This window comes from Rattus norvegicus, chromosome 11, assembly GCF_021556685.1.
Source record: "Rattus norvegicus strain SHRSP/BbbUtx chromosome 11, alternate assembly SHRSP_T2T, whole genome shotgun sequence".
In the NCBI taxonomy this organism is placed as follows: Eukaryota; Metazoa; Chordata; class Mammalia; order Rodentia; family Muridae; genus Rattus; species Rattus norvegicus.
The window spans coordinates 95343621-95364229 of record NC_141544.1 but is presented as its reverse complement, the minus strand read 5'-3'; the positions used below and the strand labels follow the sequence as shown (position 1 = coordinate 95364229).

Below are 20609 nucleotides of genomic sequence, written 5' to 3'. Positions count from 1 at the left end.
TTGAGAAAATCTATCTCTGTTTGCCATGAAGGTGCAGAGGCATGGAAAAAAGAAGTCCTTTGTCAATAGTTATGTAATAGGTATTGATAATGACTAAGGGAGCAGAAAGGCTAAGGTTTATAGTTCTTATAGTCTGTATAGATGCCTTAATTGCTCTTAAAGCATGGAGAAATCTGAATTTACCTGGTGTTTTCAATAATAACAAAAACTGGAAAACTTAATGTGCTAGTAGATGGTTCAATACGTCCCATCTCTAACTATATGTTGCCTGATATTTTCCCCATGCAAATGGTCACTGATCTACCATATTTGGGATGTTAAAGTTCCAAGATAGATTTATGGGGAATGGCTGCTCCTTATTATCAGCATCCATTAGATTTGGATTAGCCTTTCATTCCCTTTTTCATTTCATGATAATAGCTTAATTTCTTTTGTGAACACCGAATTTATATCATGCAAAGTATCTGTTCTTCACAAATTACTTGGGAGGTCTAGCAAAATTATGGGAGCAATTATCCATGACTTGACTTGTCTGCCCATATCACCAGTCAAGAGGATTGCCAAGATGGTGACTGTCCACCAATGCTCTTGAATATTGGACCAAGGTGGAGATTCCAGGAGATGGAAACTTCCTCCTTCTTTAAGCATGGATTTCATCATCCATGTCAATATGCCTCCAATATGGTTACAACTATTTTGTGTCTCATTCTTACTTGGTGGGTGTGATGGTTCACCAAGGGAGTGGCACTATTAGAAGCTGTGGCCTTGTTGAGGAAGTGTGTCACTGTAGGGGTGGGCTTGGAGACTCTCCTCCTAGCTGCCTGGGGATGCTTATTCTGTTCCTAACTTCCTTCAGGTGAAGATGTAGAACTCAGCTACTCCTGCACCATGCCTGCCTGGATGCTGCCATGCTCCTGCCTTTGACGATAATGGACTGAACCTGTGAACCTGTAAGCCAGCCCAAATTAAATGTCCTTTATAAAACTTGCATTGATACATAGTGTCTGTTCACAGCAATGAAAGCCTAACTAAGACAGAAGTTTGTACCAGGAAGAGGGGATAGGCTGTGATAGACCTGATCATGCCTTTGTTTGGAAGAATGTGGATTTTGGGACTTTGAGTTTGAGAAGCAGTGGAATGCCTTAAATGGGGCTCAATGGGCTATCCTAGTAGGGATACGGAAGACTTTGTTGCTAAGAGTGATTTGTACTGTTTGGACCTGGCCCAAGATGGTTCAGTGAAGAAGAATTTTAGTATGTGGCCTAAATACTGTTTTTGTGGTACTATGGGGGAAAATGTGGCTGCTCTTTGCCCTTGTCCAAAGAGTTAAGGTGAAGAGATTTAGATTAATTACTTTGAAAAAGGAACTCTCAAAACAGTCTTGTGTAAATTCTGTTGTGTGGTTACTAAAATTCACTTTTATGAAGAGCATTTTAATGAAAAAAGGGAAGTTACAAAAGGAAAAAACACCCAAAATATATGGTTGAAGTATTAAAAGGACACCAGGAAATGAACTGGAACTGAATCATGTGTTCAAAGATATTAAATTAAATTAAGGACGAAATGACCTTGGGGCAAGGTCCCACCCAGGCAAGTTAGCTCCAGGCAACTTAGTACAAACCTTTAATCCTCAGAGGCAAAGACAAGCAGATATCTGAGTGCAAGGTCAAGCTACAGAGCAAGATCCAGGGCAGCCTAGGTTAAGCAGTGAAAGAGTTAGAAAAGAGGAAGCTAGTGATAATGTAATAGAACAAGGGGCTCTGTTCAAGCTCCTGCAAGCAGCAGAACTAGGCTACTTCAGCCAAGTGCTCTGGTTTTATATCCAAGAGGTGAAGGAGACTCCTGGGACAATTGATGCTGGCTAGCTGGAGCTAAGAAAGAGATCAGCCTCACTGAGGTGAAATCTTCTGGGAAGTGTTTTCTGAGAGCACAAAGAAGTTGTGTTCTAGAAATATCCAAGTTTGTACTTCATGCAGCTGTATTTGGTAATGTGTAAGAGTCACCCAGGTTTGAATTATGAAGGGATTTGGTTTGAAGGCATGAAGGGATCATGAAGAGCAGCTGAGGCAGGACAGTGTAAGAGGCCATAGAAGGCCATAGGTGAAGGTGCAGCCTCAGTTGCAATTGATGGCCGAGGACTGAAGGAGTCATGCAAAGGATTTGAGGCTTGGCACCGTGAAGAGAGCCTGTGAGAGGCTACTGGTGAAGCCTAGTTACAGTGGAAGATCCCAATATTTTGGATATGCTAGTACCCTGGGATGAACACCAAGAACAGCTGAGGCAGTGAAGTGGATCAACCTGAGTGCTACAGAGGAAAGTGCTGGAGTAGTGAAGCCAGCCCTTTGGAGGACCAAGACATTGAAACAACCTGCCTTGGAGACCCAAAGATGTTAAAGATGCCAGAGCCACAGGTTATCTATCGAGGAAAGCTGCTACCGGAGTGGAACCAGCTCAGGAGAAAGAAGTGTGTTGCAGTGACCAAATGTGAAAAAGGAGTTGAAGATCTGAAGACCACTTTGACATCAGACATGGAGACGGCAGAGTTTGGAGTTTGCCCAGCTGGCTGCTTGTCTTAATTCGGGGATTACTGGTTAGTGATTGGATGGATCTCAGAAGTGACTTTGAACTTTGGACTTTTAACATTGTTGCTACTGCTATAGACTATGGGGACTTTAGAAGTAGGAATAAATGTACTTTTTTATTATACTATGTTTAGGTATGGCCTCTATAGGCTCATGTGTTTGAACAAGCCTTTTGGGGGTCAGGGATTGGAATGTGATAGTTTGCATATGCTTGGTCAAGGGAATGGCGCTATTAGAAAGTCTGGCCTTGTTGGAGGAAGTGTGCAACTGTGGGGATGGGTTTGAAGACCTTCCTCCTAGCTGTCTGAGAATGCTCAGTGTGTTCTTGGCTTCCTTCAGGTGAAGATGTAGAAGTCAGCTCCTCCTGCACCATTCCTGCCTGGATGCCGCCATGCTCCTGCCCTGATGATAATGGACTGAGCCTGTGAACCTGTAAGCCAGCCCCAATTAAATGTCCTTTATACAACTTGCATTGATCATCGTTTCTGCTCACAGCCATAAAACCCTAACTAAGACACTGGGTCCCCATGTAATGGTCAGAGTATTTTTGTGTTTCCCCTTAATTTCAGGGCTGGGTGTTGACTGTTGGAAATTTAAAGTCTGTCCATCCTCAGTGATTTAAAATTACAACCTGAAGTCCATTTGAATTCCTTTTTTACATTTATTGTAATCCAATGTAGATGTTTTTCCACTTGACATTGTTAGTTTTGTTTGGGCCCTGTTTTGCAAACTGATCCTGTATTAGACATTCCAGCAGTCAGTTTTTGGGCTCAAAGATTCATTTGTCTTAAAGTGAGGTGTTAAAGAGGCCTGGGGGCCACTGCTCATTTGGAAACAGTTGCTAGATACCTTGTAGCATTTATTCAGTCCTTAATTTTCCTATTTTGATTGAGGCAAAAATCTTCCCTACCTCAGTTGTGGCTCCATCTAAAATCTGTTCTTTTTCTGGAGCTTCACTGATTCCAACGTGTTGAAACTGGCAGTTTAGTGCCTCTTGTAACCTGTACACAATATCTGAAAGATGCTCTCCTAAACTTGTTTGAGTCCCTAATCTGAACAATAGCCCCTAGTCTTGTCTGGATAATTACACTCATTGTACAAAATCACACTTGTTCACGTAGCAGGCAAATCTTATCTGTTTTGCCTTTTAGAGGTATTGGAAGCATTCAAAATTCTGTAGAAAGATTTCCCTATCCAAGAACTTCTCCCTCATCTCAAAAGGCAGATTTTGATGGGGAAGAACTGCCTTCCAGAGATGATTTCCCACTTTATAGTTTTTTCAGGCCTCTGTATAATTTTTCCAGTTTAATGTAGTGTGCATAGATTTAATCATCAGGGTAACAAAGTGTGAGTGCAGCCCACTTTCCCATGACTCCTTTCCATGTCCTTTGTATGGTTTTATTGGAATGTGGCTTATATCTCTTCTGCCTTACCTGTTGTTGGAAAAGAATTTAAGAGTGAGGATTATGAAGGAGTGTATATTATGGCCTCAGAGTGTGCAAATTGGAGAAAAGGAAGTAGGCACTCAGGATTTGGTGGTCTTTTCTTCTTTGTGGGATAAATTGTTCCTGATCCAGCTGTGGAGTATTGTCCTGGAGGTTGGAGGACTGTGAACTGAATAGTCAAAATGAGTTACCTGAGAAGCAGTCTCTGGAAACCACATTAGGGCGCAGAACTAGTTTAAGGTGGAATGTACCAGCATATATGCATACATCATTTAATCAGCAAAAGATATATCATGTTACTATCTAGAGATGTCTATTGGGACACAACTAGTGTCAAATGAGTGTATATATAAGGAAGTGAATGATCTGGTACTGTGTTATGACAAAGGGTAGGACGCTGGCAAACCTCTGGGCTTGGCACCATTTTGTGTGTCTCCAGTGTGTACAAACCCCAATATCTGTCATATAATATACTAGAGATTCACATATGGTCAAATCCATCACAGGTACCCTTTGTGCATCACAGTTCTCTGTCTCTTAGATACACTATCAGAAAAGAGACAACTGTTTCACAGATTTTCATAAGTATTAATTTTCCATACTTTCTTGGTTAGGAATGGGATTTCCTCTCCCTGAGGCTGGGACCAGTATTCTTTGAGTCTGTACAGGCCTTTTATGAGCTCAGTCAGTCTGCGATTTGACACATACATCAGTTTTGTTGAATCTGGAAGACACGGCTTCTTTGCTGCTTTAGTAGTGTCAGATATGGATTTCATCTTATAGAGTGATCCTTAACTCCAATCAGAGTGGTTGGTTATTTCTATAACCTTTCCACCATTGCACTAATTTATCTTTTAGAAAAAGTTCAGTTTTGTAATTTCCAGGATTTATATCTGAGAGATACTGATAGTTACCTAGCTCCTCAGGTAGGGTACAGAGTACATTTTAGCATCATGAATACAAGTAATTACATGAGAAGCTTCTAGTTATCCGTCAGCTAATTGACATTCGAAACTGTTTTCTTTTTTTTCTTTCTTGGTTCTTTTTTTTTTTTTTCCGGAGCTGGGGACTGAACCCAGGGTCTTGTGCTTCCTAGGCAAGCGCTCTACCACTGAGCTAAATCCTCAACCCCAGAGACTGTTTCATAAGCAATAGACAATTCGAGGGTGTGGATAGCAATTAAGAGCCTTGGCACTATTCTGTGGTATTTGGGGATTGCAGGGAAAGTCTTTGACTAATGACTCATTAGAATATATGCAATTCTTGAAACAACAGATTCTACTTGATGGCACTGGATGATCTAGTTGGGACATTGTCTGCTGAATCATATGGAGGCTCAATTTCGATTCCTTTCATATATACATTAATTTTAGGAAATCTCTATGGTAGTGGGTTTCCATAAAGCTTTTCAAGTGAACTTTACTGTAAGTTATCTTTTTTCATAAACCTTCTTTATTCATTTATCACATTCTCTCACCCACTTGATCCTCCTGTTCTAGGTTTCAATTTTATTCTTCATGACACTGTCTTTCTTTTCTTTCTCCTTCCTTAGGAAACCGTCTCCTCATTCCTGATCTATGGATATTTATTTTTTGGCACACAGATTAGAAGCTTAAATGATAACATCCAAATATGAGAGAAAACATACAAAATGTGTCTTAGTTGTCTGGATTAACTCATTGAGGATTATTTTTCTCTAGCTTGATCCATTTGCCTACCATTTCATAGCTCAAAAATCCCACTGTTTTGATGTGTCATGTTTTCATTATTCAATTATCAGTTGCTGCAAATATAGTTGTTTTATTAATGTTAGCTATTATGAATGCAGCATCGATGGACTAGATAAGCAAGTATCTTTATTATACAATGTAGAGTCCTTTTTGAATATGCCTAAGAGTGGTATCTTGGTGTAGATTAATTCCAGTTGTCTAGTTAACCACCACAATGTCAACTTTGAACAAACATTTCCCTTCTCTATAACCTCTGCTTCATGCCATGCCACTTGTGTTATTGATCCTACTCAGCCTGAGTGAGGTAAGGTCTTCAGAATAGTTGTAATTTGCATTTCTCTGGTACCTGAAAGGACAGTAAAAGACGCCATGGAAACAAGGCCCTCTAGACATACTAGAACTGATGCTTATATGAGTGCAGATACTCGGACAGTATGCACAAGTCTAAGCTATCTAGGGTTCCAGCACTGAGCAAGAAAGTAGACATAATCCCCCATTACTAACAGAGGAGCTGTCTCCATTTGATAACTGTTTGCTTTAAAAAGCTACTTTTCTTCAATCGAGTATCACTAGGCATGAAAATCACACTGCTAAGGTGTAGATGCCAACACAAAAGAAACTCAGTGGTAATTTTTTGATGATTTTTCTTCCCATAATTCTATTCTAGGCTCTTTTGTTTTTAAAGTTCTTTTTCTTATATATTGAGGTTCACAATTTTATGTTTTTTAGAGATCTATGTGGGTTCCCAGGGCTATATGGGTTTCACAAGCTTTTGGTTCTCTTTTTCTTGTTTGTTTTGTTCTATACTCCTTTGTCTTTAGTTCATTTTATGCAATTTATTCACCAGATGCTTGTTTCATCTGTAATCGTAGAACAGTAAATATTGTGGATTTAGGCCCTTGAGGATGTAGAGAATCTTGTAGGAGGTGAAATGGGGGAAGATACTTCCAGAATATAATTCAGGAAAAATTTATTTCAATTAAAATGTTTTTAAAGAGAAGAATGAATAAATAGGTAAGTGAAGTCAAGTAGAAAACAAAACCATAGGTGTATAAAAGTGCCAAAACTATTTAAGACCTGAGAACAGAATTCAATCAGGATATCATATCAAAGGGAACTCAAGCTAAAATGAAAATAGAATCAAAGAATTCAATAGCCCAACTAGAATACTCATGGAAAAAGCTTACAAATTCAATGAATGAAGCAGATATAGAATATCAAGTTTTATGGTTATGAAAAAAGATCCAGCCCAAATAAACAAAAGAAAGAAAGAATGAGACATCAAACACACACACACACATACATACATGCATGCGTGCATGCGCATGCACACACACACATACATGGGAAAGGAACACACAGAAAATGAGGACACAGGGAAATACATTATAATATGATGAGGGAGAATGATCTCAAATTAATGGCACAGAGTATATCTTTATCAGAATCACAATAGTCTATAAACCAATAAATTACACATCCATACAGATAAATACACATGCAGAACAGCAACTGAACATAACTACAAAAGGGAATTCATGGCATATAATAATTAGAATACTAAGATAGAGAAGCAAGAAAGTGATTGGAGACTGGCAAGATAAGAAATCAGGTAACATAAAGGAAAATCTACCAGAATAATATCTAAAATACCTATGGATAAGTTTGGAGCAAAATATTTCATAGTCTAAAGAACTATGATAGTGAACCTACAATTCCATACCCACCAAAACTATCTATGAAAAAATGCACATTTCCTTCCTATCTAAGAAATAAAATCTAAATAAGGACAGAATATATTGTTTTGGGATTAGGAGACAAATGTGCATAACCCAGAGAATCTGATTGGAAATCAGAAGACACAGTAATTAAAACATAATATATCAACGCACTGATACAACCCCAAAAATCCTCAATGCAGTGACCACAATTAACACACTTATTTCCAAAGTAATTTAAATTTAAATGGAATCATTTAATTTGTCTTTTTTCTGTCTATCTGTCTGCCTGTCCGTACCTCTCCTTCCCACACTTTTGTTTTCCATTCCCTCTCGTATTCCATTCACCCTATCCCATTCATATTTTCTTGTATTCTCCCTCTCCATCCTTAAATGGTTATTTTCAAGCTTGAAAATAATTTTACTAGAGGTTTAAAGAAAACATCCAGGGAAAGGAAGAAGTACATCTGGATAGCTGTCTGAGTAGGAGAATGGAGAATGGACAGGAAAGAAGGCATCATGTTTGAGATAAGTAAGTATGAAAATCAGGTACATGGTAGATATGTTTATTTTTTTTCTTTTCTTTTTTCTTTATTAACTTGAGTATTTCTTATTTACATTTTTTTTATTAACTTGAGTATTTCTTTTATACATTTCGAGTGTTATTCCCTTTCCCGGTTTCTGGGAAAACATTCCCCTCCCCCCTCCCCTTCCTTATTGGTGTTCCCCTCCCCATCCTCCCCCCATTGCCGCCCTCCCACCAACAATCTAGTTCACTGGGGGTTCAGTCTTAGCAGGACCCAGGGCTTCCCCTTCCACTGGTGCTCTTACTAGGATATTCATTGCTACCTATGAGGTCAGAGTCCAGGGTCAGTCCATGTACAGTCTTTAGGGTAGTGGTTTAGTCACTGGAAGCTCTGGCACTTGGCATTGTTGTTCATAAGTGGTCTCGTGCCCCTTCAAGCTCTTCCAGTTCTTTCTCTGATTCCTTCAACGGGGGTCCTAGTCTCAGTTCAGTGGTTTGCTGCTGGCAATCGTCTCTATGTTTGCTGTATTCTGGCTGTGTCTCTCAGGAGCGATCTACATCCGGCTCCTGTCGGCCTGCACTTCTTTGCTTCATCCATCTTGTCTAATTGGGTGGCTGTATATGTATGGGCCACATGTGGGGCAGTCTCTGAATGGGTGTTCCTTCTGTCTCTGTTTTAATCTTTGCCTCTCTATTCCCTGCCAAGGGTGTTCTTGTTCCCCTTTTAAAGAAGGAGTGAAGCATTCACATTTTGATCATCCGTCTTGAGTTTCATTTGTTCTAGGCATCTAGGGTAATTCAAGCATTTGGGCTAATAGCCACTTATCAATGAGTGCATACCATGTGTGTTTTTCTGTGATTGGGTTACCTCACTCAGGATTATATTTTCTGAGAACGGGACCCACGTTGAAGGAATCAGAGAAAGAACTGGAAGAGCTTGAAGGGGCTTGAGACCCCATATGTACAACAATGCCAAGCAACCAGAGCTTCCAGGGACTAAGCCACTACCTAAAGACTATACATCGACTGACCCTGGACTCTGACCTCATAGGTAGCAATGAATATCTCAGTAAGAGCACCCGTGGAAGGGGGAGCCCTTGGTCCTGCTAAGAATGAACCCCCAGTGAACTAGATTGTTGTGGGGAGGGCCGCAATGAGGGGAGGATGGGGAGGGGAACACCCATAAAGACGGGGAGGGGGAGGGATTAGGGGGATGTGTGCCCAGAAACTGGGAAAGGGAATAACACTCGAAATGTATATAAGAAATACTCAAGTTAATAAAAACAAAACAAAACAAAACATTGACACAACTGTCAAAGAAAATGTGAAACACAAAAAGCTGGTAACTCAGGAAATCCAGGATACAATAAGAAGGTCAAACCTAAGGATAATAGGTATAGAAAAGAGTGAATACTCCCAACTTAAAGGGGCAGTAACTATCTTCATGCAAATTGCAGAAGAAAAGTTCCCTAACATAAAGAAAGAGACTACCGAACTCCAAATAGATTGAACCAGTAAAGAAATTCCTCCTGTCACATAATAGTCAAAATACCAAATGCAGAAAACAAAGAAAGAATATTAAAAAGCCATAAGGGAAACAGATGAAGTAACATATAAGGGCAGACCTATCAGAATTACCCCAGACTTCTCACCAGAGACTATGAAAGTCAGAAGATCCTGGCAGATGTTATACAGACCCCAGGAGATCACAAATGCCAGCCCTGGCTACTATAGCCAGCAAAACTCTCAATTAACATAGATGGAGAAACAAAGATATTTCATGACAAAACCAAATTTACACAATATCTTTCCACATATTCAGCCATACAAAAGGTAATAGAAGGAAAATTCCAACACAAGCAGGGAAACTATATTCTAGGAAAAGCAAGAAACTAATCTGCTAGCCACAACCCCAAAAGAAGAGAGACACACTAACATAATTCCAACTCTAACAACAAAAATTAGCAGGAGACAACAACCACTATTATTTAATATTTCTTAACATCAATGGACTCAATTCCCCAATAAATGATATAGACAAACAGACTGGATATATAAAGAGGACCCAGCATTTTGGTGCATACAGGAAACATACCTCACTAACAAAGACAATCACTCCCTCAGAGTAAAAGGCTGGAAAACAATGTATCAAGCAAATGGTCCCAAGAAACAAGCTGGAGTAGCCATTGAAATATCCCTTGATTAATGATTTATATGGGAATATCCACTCAGCTCTGTGGTGTTACCAGTGGTAAGGTTACAGTATTGAGTTGTTTAAGAAGACAAGCTGAGCATACCAGAAATAGCAATGCATTAAGCATTGTTCCTCCATGGTCTCTGGAATATGTGGTTGGAGCCATGGGTGCCTCCATGTGTACTCATTGTTTGGTGGTTTAGTCCCTGGGAGCTCTGGTGGGGTCTGGTTGGTTGATATTGTTGTTCTTCCAATGGTGTAGCAAACCACTTCAGCTCCTTCAGTCTTTTCTCTGACTCCTCCTTTGGGAACCTCTTGTTCAGTCAAATGATCAAAAGATCAAGTGTGAGTAAGTGTGTGGTTTTATTTCTGGGTCTTCAATTATATTCCATTGATCATTCTGTCTGTCTCTGTACCAATACCATGCAGTTTTTAATCACTATTTCTCTGTAGTAGAGCTTGAGGTCAGGTATGGTGATTCCTTCAGCTGTTCTTTTAAGATTTCTTTTCACAATTCTGGATTTTTCCTTTGCAGATGAATTTGAGAATTGCTCTTTCCACGTCTTTTTACATCTGTGTTGGGATTTTGATGGGCATTATATTAGATAGGGATTCTTCTGGATAGAAAGTATCTTCCAGTTCACTGATGTTACACATTGATGATACTTGTTCTTCATTATTTGGTTTCTTGAATAAAATTGTGAGAGAAAAATTGAGCCACACGTATCTCACAACAATGATGATGAGGCACTTGGAAGAAGGAAAGGTAAACAGAAGAGGTCATTTGTGATGATACCCTGAACTGAGGTATTGATACAATCTTGACTTCACCCTTGGTTTCTTTATCTTCAAGAAATCATTAAAGAAAGATGTTTTGTGAAGGCTATGGTGCACAGATGGTTCATTACTGCTCATACTACAGAAAGAACCTCTTCATTGGATGTGTCTAATTTGATAGAGATCACTTTATTTCTACTATTCTGAAATCCTCTGTTCAACATACTGCTCTGCCATAATAAGATCTTAGGACTTCAGAAGCAATGACTAGTTGAGCTCCCAAATGAAATAATTTGCAGCACTTTGCTAATGTAGGCTCACACATACAAATACAGAAATGGAACTTGATGGATATCTCATTTATCTTTCTCTTTACTCATGTCACCTTTCCCTTATCATTCTTTAATAAATTAATATTATGCCAGTGTATCTTAATCCTATGCAATCTACTAACTACAGACTCTCTTGGAGAACTTAAAGGAAAGAATAGCTTAGAAATCTCATATGTGGATAAAGTAGGCACAGATATGTTTATAGGTTGGACTATGGTCCACCTGTGGTTAAAGAAAGAACACACAAGTTATAGACAAAGGGTTTGTGAGTCACTTCCCCATATGTCTAAGTCACTGTGGAAGATTATCATCACTATATGTTGACAAACAGTAATAATCAGCCTCATCCTCAGCCAGGGTGCCATGGATTGTCAGAGTGGCTGTTGTCCCGGAGCTGGAACCAGAGAATCGGTCAGAGATGCCTGAGGGCCGCTCACTATCTTTGTATATCACGGACACAATGGTCTTGTCTGGCTTTTGTTGATACCACTGAGCATATCTTTTTGATAATTCATCTCCGACACAAGTGAGTGAGACAGTATTTCCCAGAGTGACTGATGCCGAAGGTGGTTGGATCAGCTCATAGCTGGTCACATAACCTATAAGAAAGAGCACATAGAGAGGTCAATGCATAAAGACTCATCCTCTAGACTTCTGCCTGAATTCAAAATATAGGGTGAGCTTGAGGTGCGGGCTGAGAACTTTACCTGCATACAGAGAGAGCAGAGGTAGAACAAGAGAGACCCAGGCCATGATGAAGATGCCTCTGAGCTAAGTGTCCTACAATCACTGTCCAGCTGATTGTCTGCAGGCTTCTTTTATAGCATCTGTAGTCTTTTGGTAAGGTAATAAGTACTTATGCAAATTTATTCCATCCATAATGCTCCACAAGGAGGTTTAGGGAGGTGTGGACTTTACTAGAACAGTGCCCTCTTTTATTAGGGTATTGCTCAATTCTTTTCTTATAAAGCATGTTGCTTGTTAAATACATAATCACATGCTTTTGTAGATTCTTTACAGTCTTTTTTTAAAATTTCAGATATGTTGACTGCTTTCTCATATGATGCCCCCATTACCAAAGGAGAGTACCAACTCTCATGAAAATTCATTTATCTTTTTTTTGAGTGTTAACTTGATCTATTCTAAGGCACATATTGAGAATCTAATTCACCAGACCTACTCAACAAATACCTTTCATTTTCTCTTTGTTTTGTGAAGGTCCTTAGGGGTAGAGTTGTATAGACTCTGTCTAGACGGAAAAGACTTGTGTTTGACTCAGGGAAATACTCGTTATCAGAGTTGTGATCTGAAGCACCATGAGAGTTCGCACCATTCCTCAGATTCTAAAGAGGCTCATTCTGTAACAGACAGTGTCCCCATCCTGGTCTGAGACTACATGTGAGCACAAGTGCTGCGGCCTGCCGTATGATGTTTGTAGCAAGTGGAAATGGAATAGTGGTTGAGATTGAAAGAAAATGCTCAGGCAGGTGGAAATCAAGAAACTGTTGGACTGATTATAGAGTAGGAAAAATCATAAGCAGCAATTTTCTGTAAAAAATACAGGAAACCCATGCTCCTACACTGAGTATCTATCTAGAGTGCTCAAACATCAGGGTGAATCTCCAGGGATTCCATGAAGAAGGTAGCCCAGGATGGTTGCTGGACCAGGCTATTGTCGTACATTTCTTTGCTGTTTCCCATATCTGCCAGTGTTCTTTGGTTTTATAATGTAAATCTGATTGAATTTAAGCACTACAGTTCAGATCATGGAATAGATTCTCTGGTTTCAAGTGTCTTTGAGCTCCAGGGTTGCCATCTACAGAGAACCCTGGCTCATCTCTACCGCAGCTCTATCACCCCCTGCTGACCTTAGGCTGCATAGCAGGAACTGCTGTCTTAGTTGACCACAACACACAAGAGTTAACAGTGTGGGGAGAAGCTGGGAGGGATTCCAGTTTGATTCTCCCAGGTGTACCCACACTGGCATGTTTAGTATAGGACATTGAGGAGAGAGTCACATTGTTCAAGGACACATTGTGGCAGGGACAATCTTGAGACTTTGTCTAAATGTCAGTGGTGCTGTGTTTTACCTCATGTTTAGTAGAAGGAACTTCATGTATAACTGAATTAAAAAATATGAATTAGAAAGTTACCTGAATGTAAATAGATAAATCAATTCTAGATCTTACGTTGTTTAAGTCAAAGGTAGTGCCATTGTCCTCTCAGTGAGAACATGTCAAGCATTGTTGTGTCCAAATAGTATCATCATTTACATCTGTTACAATCATTGTTATATCATATATATCATAGTTCATTCAGGAATTCCACATCTGTCTTTTCATAACACCAGTATTTCCCTATTTTTCTAGGTAAGGAGGGCTGCTCCTACCAAAGAGAAAACATACTCTCTTTGAATTCCTATCCCTGGATTCTCAAAGAAGAAATACCTTCCAGGGGTTTCTAGGTCCCCCTACCAAATGTAACGTCCTATAAGCCTAGTATAATGATTGCTTCTTTTTTTTTTTTACTGTAGCATACTAGAGTTTCAGAGTCCTGAAAAGACCTAGAAACTTGGGTAGAGGATGGTATAAGTACCTGTAAAGCTGAATGCTCCACGAGAAATGAAACAGATTCTGAGGTCTGCAGGCAGTGGTGTAGGTACCCCAGATGTCTTCCTCTTAGACAGGCATTAAAGGAACCCAGTTCTGACTCCTATTCCCAAGGATTTGTGTCAGTTAGACAAGTGAGTTGAACTGAAAACTACTATTAATGTGCATCCATGATCTAGGCCAGGACTGCCTTTCAAGTTCACCAACACTGAAGAGGGAATAATTTAACTGTGGCCATAGAATTCAGAAGAAGCATCTATAGTTTCAATGAGGAATAATGAATATATTTACCACAAATTAAATGACCATTTTAATTGCAATTTTTGTTCAAATAATGAGTTATTTTTGTTTCTTTAGCTCCTTGTAAGCATAACAATAACAAATCAATGGATTTTCATGTAATAGGCATCTCAATTTTATTTATTAATTTTTTGTGAATATTACACACAAGGACAATATTTATATAATTTTACCTTAATTTCTTCCCCCTTAACATCTAATTTCTCTGACTCCTCAAATCGATGACCTCTTTTGTAATTATTGCTACACTTACACATGTATTTATAAAATATTTTTAGTCTATTTAGTGTTGCCCTTTAGTTTCATTTATTTTCTTCCTTTTCTCCCTCCAAATACTCCCAGATAATACTCTCTGATCTCCTTCACCTTCATCTCCCTCTTCTTCTTACTCTTCTTCTTTTGCTAATTGTTATTTCCTGCGTATTTATGAATACAAATATATCCCCCAGTACAACTTGTTTAATTTGTATATTGCTAATGGTGTATGCATTTCTTAGAGGTTAAAATTTGGCTGGACAATTAGTTGTTGTGCTCTTTACTTGGAAAGACCACCTCTCATGCTCCCAGCTATCTTTAGTTGCCAATATTTCTCTTTGTAGAATTCAGATCTTCACGGGTTATTTCCCATTCAGTTTGGCACATCTACTGGTATTGTTGTTCAGATCACATTTATGATGTCATGTTGGTGATACTTTATGGGAAGATCTTTTGATATTACTAGGAGACACAGTTTCACATCAATTTTTCTGATATTCTTATCTTATAATCTGCCTACCTTGCCTCCCATAATGTTCTTTGATCTTTAAGTGAGGAAGTGACTTATAGATGTTGCCACTAGAGGTGCAATCCCTGAATCTGTATTTTGACTGGTTGTGATATTTTGTAGTGGTCTCTCCCTGTTGTAAAGATAAGTTTCCTTGATGAGGGGAGAAATTTACATTCATCTGCAGGCATAAAGATAGATGTTTATAGATTATTGTTAAGGATTATGTTGGGTTAGTAAATTTGTGGCTGTATATTCTCCTCCAACAACTATTCACAAGCACTGAGTTCTTAGCCTAGTTTCCAGTACCAGGCATAGCCTGTCATTTATTAAATAGTTTTGAAATGACATTAGAGAGTTATTGGATACTCCCAATGTATATGTGCCACTACTGCATCCATAGGGTCATTGTGATGTGCTGGTCTTGATGTAATTCATAAGTGTCATAGCTGCATCAGACTGTTGGTCGTATCACTCCTTTGAAAGTCTGCATGTCGACTCTTGGTTGGACCATGCATTTTTGCATCAGTGAAGGGGAAGTTAGATCAGTGCTAGCTTGGAACCTCTGCAGCCTCTGGAACCTGTTTTGCAGTGTGTAATGTCCTCAGTCATAGTCTTACACCTCTTTGTCTAACCAAGGGCAAGAGCAATTAGCTGTATATTTACGAAGTCTTTTGGGAATCATTGCTGACAACTCAAAAGAGGGCTTCTCATTTGTAGTGTTGGAATTTTCATATTATTTTGAGAATTTTCTATCTGGAACTATAGTCTAGTCCATTTATTATATGAGTCTTTGGTTTTCAAACTCTTCACACATTCTAAATGTGAATCATCTGTCAGGAGTATAGCTGGTGAATATTTTTTTCGAATATGTATGCTTAGTTTTCACTTAGTTAACTGATTTCTTTTTTCATATTTTAAAAAATTAGTTGATTATGCTACTTATTTACATCCCAAATGTTTCCCCATTCCTAGACTCCCATCAAGAGTTCCACCTCCCATCTACTCTCTGCTTCATATCTGTCAGGATGCCACCCCCAGGGATCCCCTTTCCCTGGGGCATCAGGCCTCTTCAGGATTAGTTGCACCTTCTCCCATTAAGGACAGACATGGTTGTCCTCTACTACATACATGCCTCTGAAAGCCTGTGTATACTCTTTGGTTGGTAGCTTAGTCTCTGGGAGACCCCAGGGATCGAGGTTAGTTGATACTGTTCATCTTGAAGTGCTTACTAACCCCTTCAATTCCTTCATTCCTTCCCCTAATTTTTCCACAGGAGACCTTGAACCCATTTCAATGGTTTGACTGTCAGTATCTACATCTCTCTCTGGCAGCTTCTGGTATAGGCTTCTCAGACATCAGCCATTCTATGGTCTTGTCTACAAGAAATTTTTGTCCTTTTGATCTCCGTTAGTTATCCTGTTGTTCTATGAGAATTTCAAACTTCACAGAAAAGATTCAGAAAGCATTGTTAGTCTTGCCTTGTCCTTGATTTTAGTGGAATTGTTTAAGTTTATCTCCAATTAATTTGGTGTTGGCTGAAGATTTGGTGTATATTGCCTTTATTGTATTTAATTATTGCCTTGTATCTCTGATCTCTCCATGTGTTTTTTTTTCTTCCTTTCCCTCTCATTTTTATTAAATTGGGTATTTCTTATTTACATTTCAAATGTTATTCCCTTTCTTGGTTTCCAGGCCAACATCCCCTTAAACCCTCACACTCCTCTTCTATATGGGTGTTCCCATCCCCATTCTCCTCCCATTACAGCCCTAACCCCAAGAATACTGTTCATTGGGGGTCCAGCCTTGGCAGGACCAAGGGCTTACCCTTCCACTGGTGTCCTTACTAGGCTATTCATTGCTACCTATGCAGTTGGAGTCCAGTGTCAGTCTATGTATAGTCTATTGGTAGTGGCTTAGTCCCTGGAAGCTCTGGTTGGTTGTCATTCTTGTTCATATGGGGTCTCAAGCACCTTCAAGCTCTTCTAGTCCTTTCTCTGATTCCTTCAACGGGGGTCCTGTTCTCAGTTCAGTGGTTTGCTGCTGGCATCCGGGTATGTATTTGCCATATTCTGGTTGTGTCTCTCAGGAGAGATCTACATCTGGTCCCTGTCAGCCTGCACTTCTTTGCTTCATCCATCTTATATAGTTTGGTGGCTGTATATGCTTGGGCCACATGTGGGGCAGGTTGAATGGGCATTCCTTCAGTTTCTGTTCTAAAATTTGCCTCCCTATCCCCTCCCAAGGGTTTTCTTGTTCCCCTTTTAAAGAACAAGTAAAGCATCTGCATTTTGGCCCTTGAGATTCATGTGTTCTGTGCCTCACCGGTAAGTCGAGCATTCGGGCTAATAGCCACTTATCAATGAGTGCATACCATGTGTGTTTTTCTGTGCTTGGATTACCTCACTCAGGATGATATTTTCCAGTTGCATCCATTTGCCTATGAATTACATAAAGTCATTGTTTTTGATAGCTGAACAGTATTCCATTGTGTAGATATACACATTTTCTGTATGCATTCTTCTGTTGAAAGACATTTGGGTTATTTCCAGCTTCTGGATATTATAAATAAGGCTGCTATGAACATAGTGGAGCACGTGTCTTTTTTTTTTTTTATATGTTGGAGCATCTTTTGGGTATATGCCCAATAGAGGTATAGCTGGGTCCTCAGGTAGTGCAATATTCAATTTTCTGAGGGACCTCTAGAATGATTTCCAGAATGGTTCTACCAGTCTGGAATCCCACCACCAATGGCTGAGTTTTCCTCTTTCTCCACATCCTGGCCAACATCTGCTGTTGCTGAAATTTTTGATCTTAGCCATTCTGACTGGTGTGAGGTGGAATCTCAGGGTTGTTTTGATTTGCATTTCCCTTATGAGTAAATATGTTGAACATTTTTTAAATCTTTATTAACTTGAGTAGTTCTTATTTACAATTCGATTGTTATTACCCTTCCCGGTTTTCTGGCCAACATTCCCCTAACCCCTTCCCTTCCCCTTCTATATTGGATTCCCCTCCACATTCTCCCCCCATTACCACCCTCCCCCCAACAATCACATTCCCTGGGGCTTCAGTCTTTGCAGGTCCAAGGGCTTACCCTTCCACTGGTGCTCTTACTAGGATATTCATTGCTACCTATGAGGTTGGAACCCAGGGTCAGTACATGTATAGTTTGGGTAGTGGCTTAGTCCCTGGAAGCTCTGGTTGGTTGGTAGTGTTGTTCATATGGGGTCTCTAGCCCCTTCAAGCTCCTCCAGTCCTTTCTCTGATCCCTTAAACGGGGGTCCCGTTCTCAGTTCAGTGGATTGCTGCTGGCATTCACCTATGTATTCGCTGTATTCTGGGTGTGTCTGTCAGGAGAGATCTACATCCGGTTCCTGTTGGCCTGCACATCTTTGCTTCATGCATGTTATCTAATTGGGTGGCTGTATATGTATGGGCCACATGTGGGGCAGGCTCTTAATGGGTGTTCCTAATGCCTCTGTTCTAAACTTTGCCTGCTTATTCCCTGCCAAGGGTTTTCTTGTTCCCCTTTTAAAGAAAGAGTGAACCATTCGCATTTTGGTCATCCTTCTTGAGTTTCATGAATACGAAGTGTCCTTCCTTATCTTTTTTGATGACTTGTGTTTAAAATCGATTTTATTCGATATTAGAATGGGTACTCCAGCTTGCTTCTTCCAACCACTTGCTTGGAAATTTGTTTTTCAGCCTTTCACTCTGAGGTAGTGTCTGTCTTTGTCTCTGAGGTGTGTTTCCTGTAGGCAGCAGAATGCAGGGTCCTCGTTGCGTATCCAGTTTGTTAATCTATGTCTTTTTATTGGGGAGTTGAGACCACTGATATAGAGAGATATTAAGGAATAGTGATTATTGCTTCCTGTTATATTCATATTTGGATGTGAGGTTATGTTTGTGTGCTTTTCTTCTCTTTGTTTTGTTGCCAAGACGATTAGTTTCTTGCTTTTTCTAGGGTGTAGCTTGCTTCCTTATGTTGGGCTTTACCATTTATTATCCTTTGTAGTGCTGGATTTGTAGAAAGATATTGTGAAAATTTGGTTTTATTGTGGAATATCTTGGTTTCTCCATCTATGTTAATTGAGAGTTTTGCAGGATACAGTAACCTGGCATTTTTGTTCTCTTAGGTTCTGTATGACATCTGTCCAGGATCTTCTGGCTTTCATAGTCTCTGGTGAGAAATCTGGTGTGATTCTGATAGGTTTGCCTTTATATTTTACTTGACCGTTTCCCCTTACTGCTTTTAATATTCTTTATTATTTTGTGCATTTGATGTTTTGACTCTTATGTGATGGGAAGAGTTTCTTTTCTGGTCCAATCTATTTGGAGTTTTGTAGGCTTCTTTTATGTTTATGGGAATCTCTTTCTTTAGGTTAGGGAAGTTTTCTTCTATGATTTTGTTGAAGATAGTTACTGGTCCTTTGAGCTGGGCTTCTTCACTCTCTTCTATACTTATTATCATTATGTTGATCTTCTCATTGTGTCCTGGACTTGCTGTATGTTTTGGACCAGTAGCTTTTTCTGTTTTACATTATCTTTGACCATTGTGTCAATGATTTCTATGGAATCTTCTGCTCCTGAGATTCTCTCTTCTATCTCTTGTATTCTGTTGGTGATGCTTGTATCTGTGGTTCCTGCGGCTCCTTGTCTCTTTGGTTTTCTATATCCAGAGTTGTTTCCCTTTGTGCTTTCTTTATTGCTTCTATTTCTTTTTTTAATTCCTTCAAGTATTTGATTGTGTTTTCCTGGAATTCTTTCAGGGATTTTTGAGATTCCTCTGTATAGGCTTCTACTTGTTTATTTATGTTTTCCTGCATTTCTCTAAGGGAGTTCTTCATGTCTTTCTTGAGGTCCTCCAGCGTCATGATCAAATATGATTTTAAATCTAGATCTTGCTTTTCTGGTTTGCTTTGGTGGGAGAATTGGGCTCTGATGATGCCATGTAGTCTTGGTTTCTGTTGCTTGGGTTCTTGCGCTTGCCTCTCACCATCAGGTTGTCTCTGGTGTTACCTTGTTCTGCTATTTCTGACAGTGACTAGACTTTCCTATATGGCTGTATGTCAGGAGTGCTGTAGACCTGTTTTCCTGTTTTCTTTCAGCCAGTTGTGGGAACAGAGTGTTCTGCTTTTGGGCATGTAGTCTTTACTGCCTACTGCTCTTCAGCTATTCCTGTGGGCCTGTGTCCTGAGTCCACCAGGCTGGTCACTTGGAGCAGAAAAGTTGGTCTTACCTGTAGTCCTGTGGCTCAATTTGCTCATGGCGGGGGCTGCTTTTGAGCTCCCAGTGAGGGCAGCAACCAGGAGTGCTTGTGCCGCCTTTTCCCAGATCCCCCATGCACCGGGGTCCCAGATGGAATTAGGTGTTTTCCTCTGGAGTCAGAAATGTGGGCAGAGTGTAGTCTCTTCTGGCCTCCCAGGCCTGTCTGCTCCTCTGGAAGTTTAGCTCTCCCTCACACGGGATTTGGGTTGTGAGTGCTGTTGATTGGTCCCTTCACATCCGGGCACTGTCTGGACCTCTGGGGACCTGCTGCTCCAGTGCCCCTGTCTTTCGGTTCCCAGAGGCTCTATACAGTTTCCTCTTGGGCCATGGATGTGGGCAGTATTGGTGATCTCTCCAGATCT

General features: G+C 39.9%; 2 protein-coding genes across 8 annotated transcripts in view; both read right to left on the bottom strand.

Moving 5' to 3' along the window:
- Positions 1 to 20609, bottom strand: part of LOC134481033 (immunoglobulin lambda-1 light chain-like) — a 422701-nt gene that overhangs the window by 247822 nt on the left and 154270 nt on the right. Inside the window, exons 1-2 of one of the 6 annotated variants that reach the window (XM_087577391.1) lie at positions 12012 to 12126; positions 11600 to 11903 (exon numbers count right to left, since the gene is read on the bottom strand). The exons of the other annotated variants lie outside the window; for them this stretch is intronic. Coding sequence (XP_087433517.1) covers positions 11600 to 11903; positions 12012 to 12057 — 350 coding nt within the window. The 5' untranslated portion in view covers positions 12058 to 12126. Of the gene's footprint in view, positions 1 to 11599; positions 11904 to 12011; positions 12127 to 20609 lie in introns of those variants that run through there. 6 annotated transcript variants of the gene reach the window in all.
- The window catches only part of LOC148002700 (immunoglobulin lambda-1 light chain-like), a 404510-nt gene that overhangs the window by 251302 nt on the left and 132599 nt on the right, over positions 1 to 20609 (bottom strand). The gene's annotated exons all lie outside the window — the stretch shown is intronic.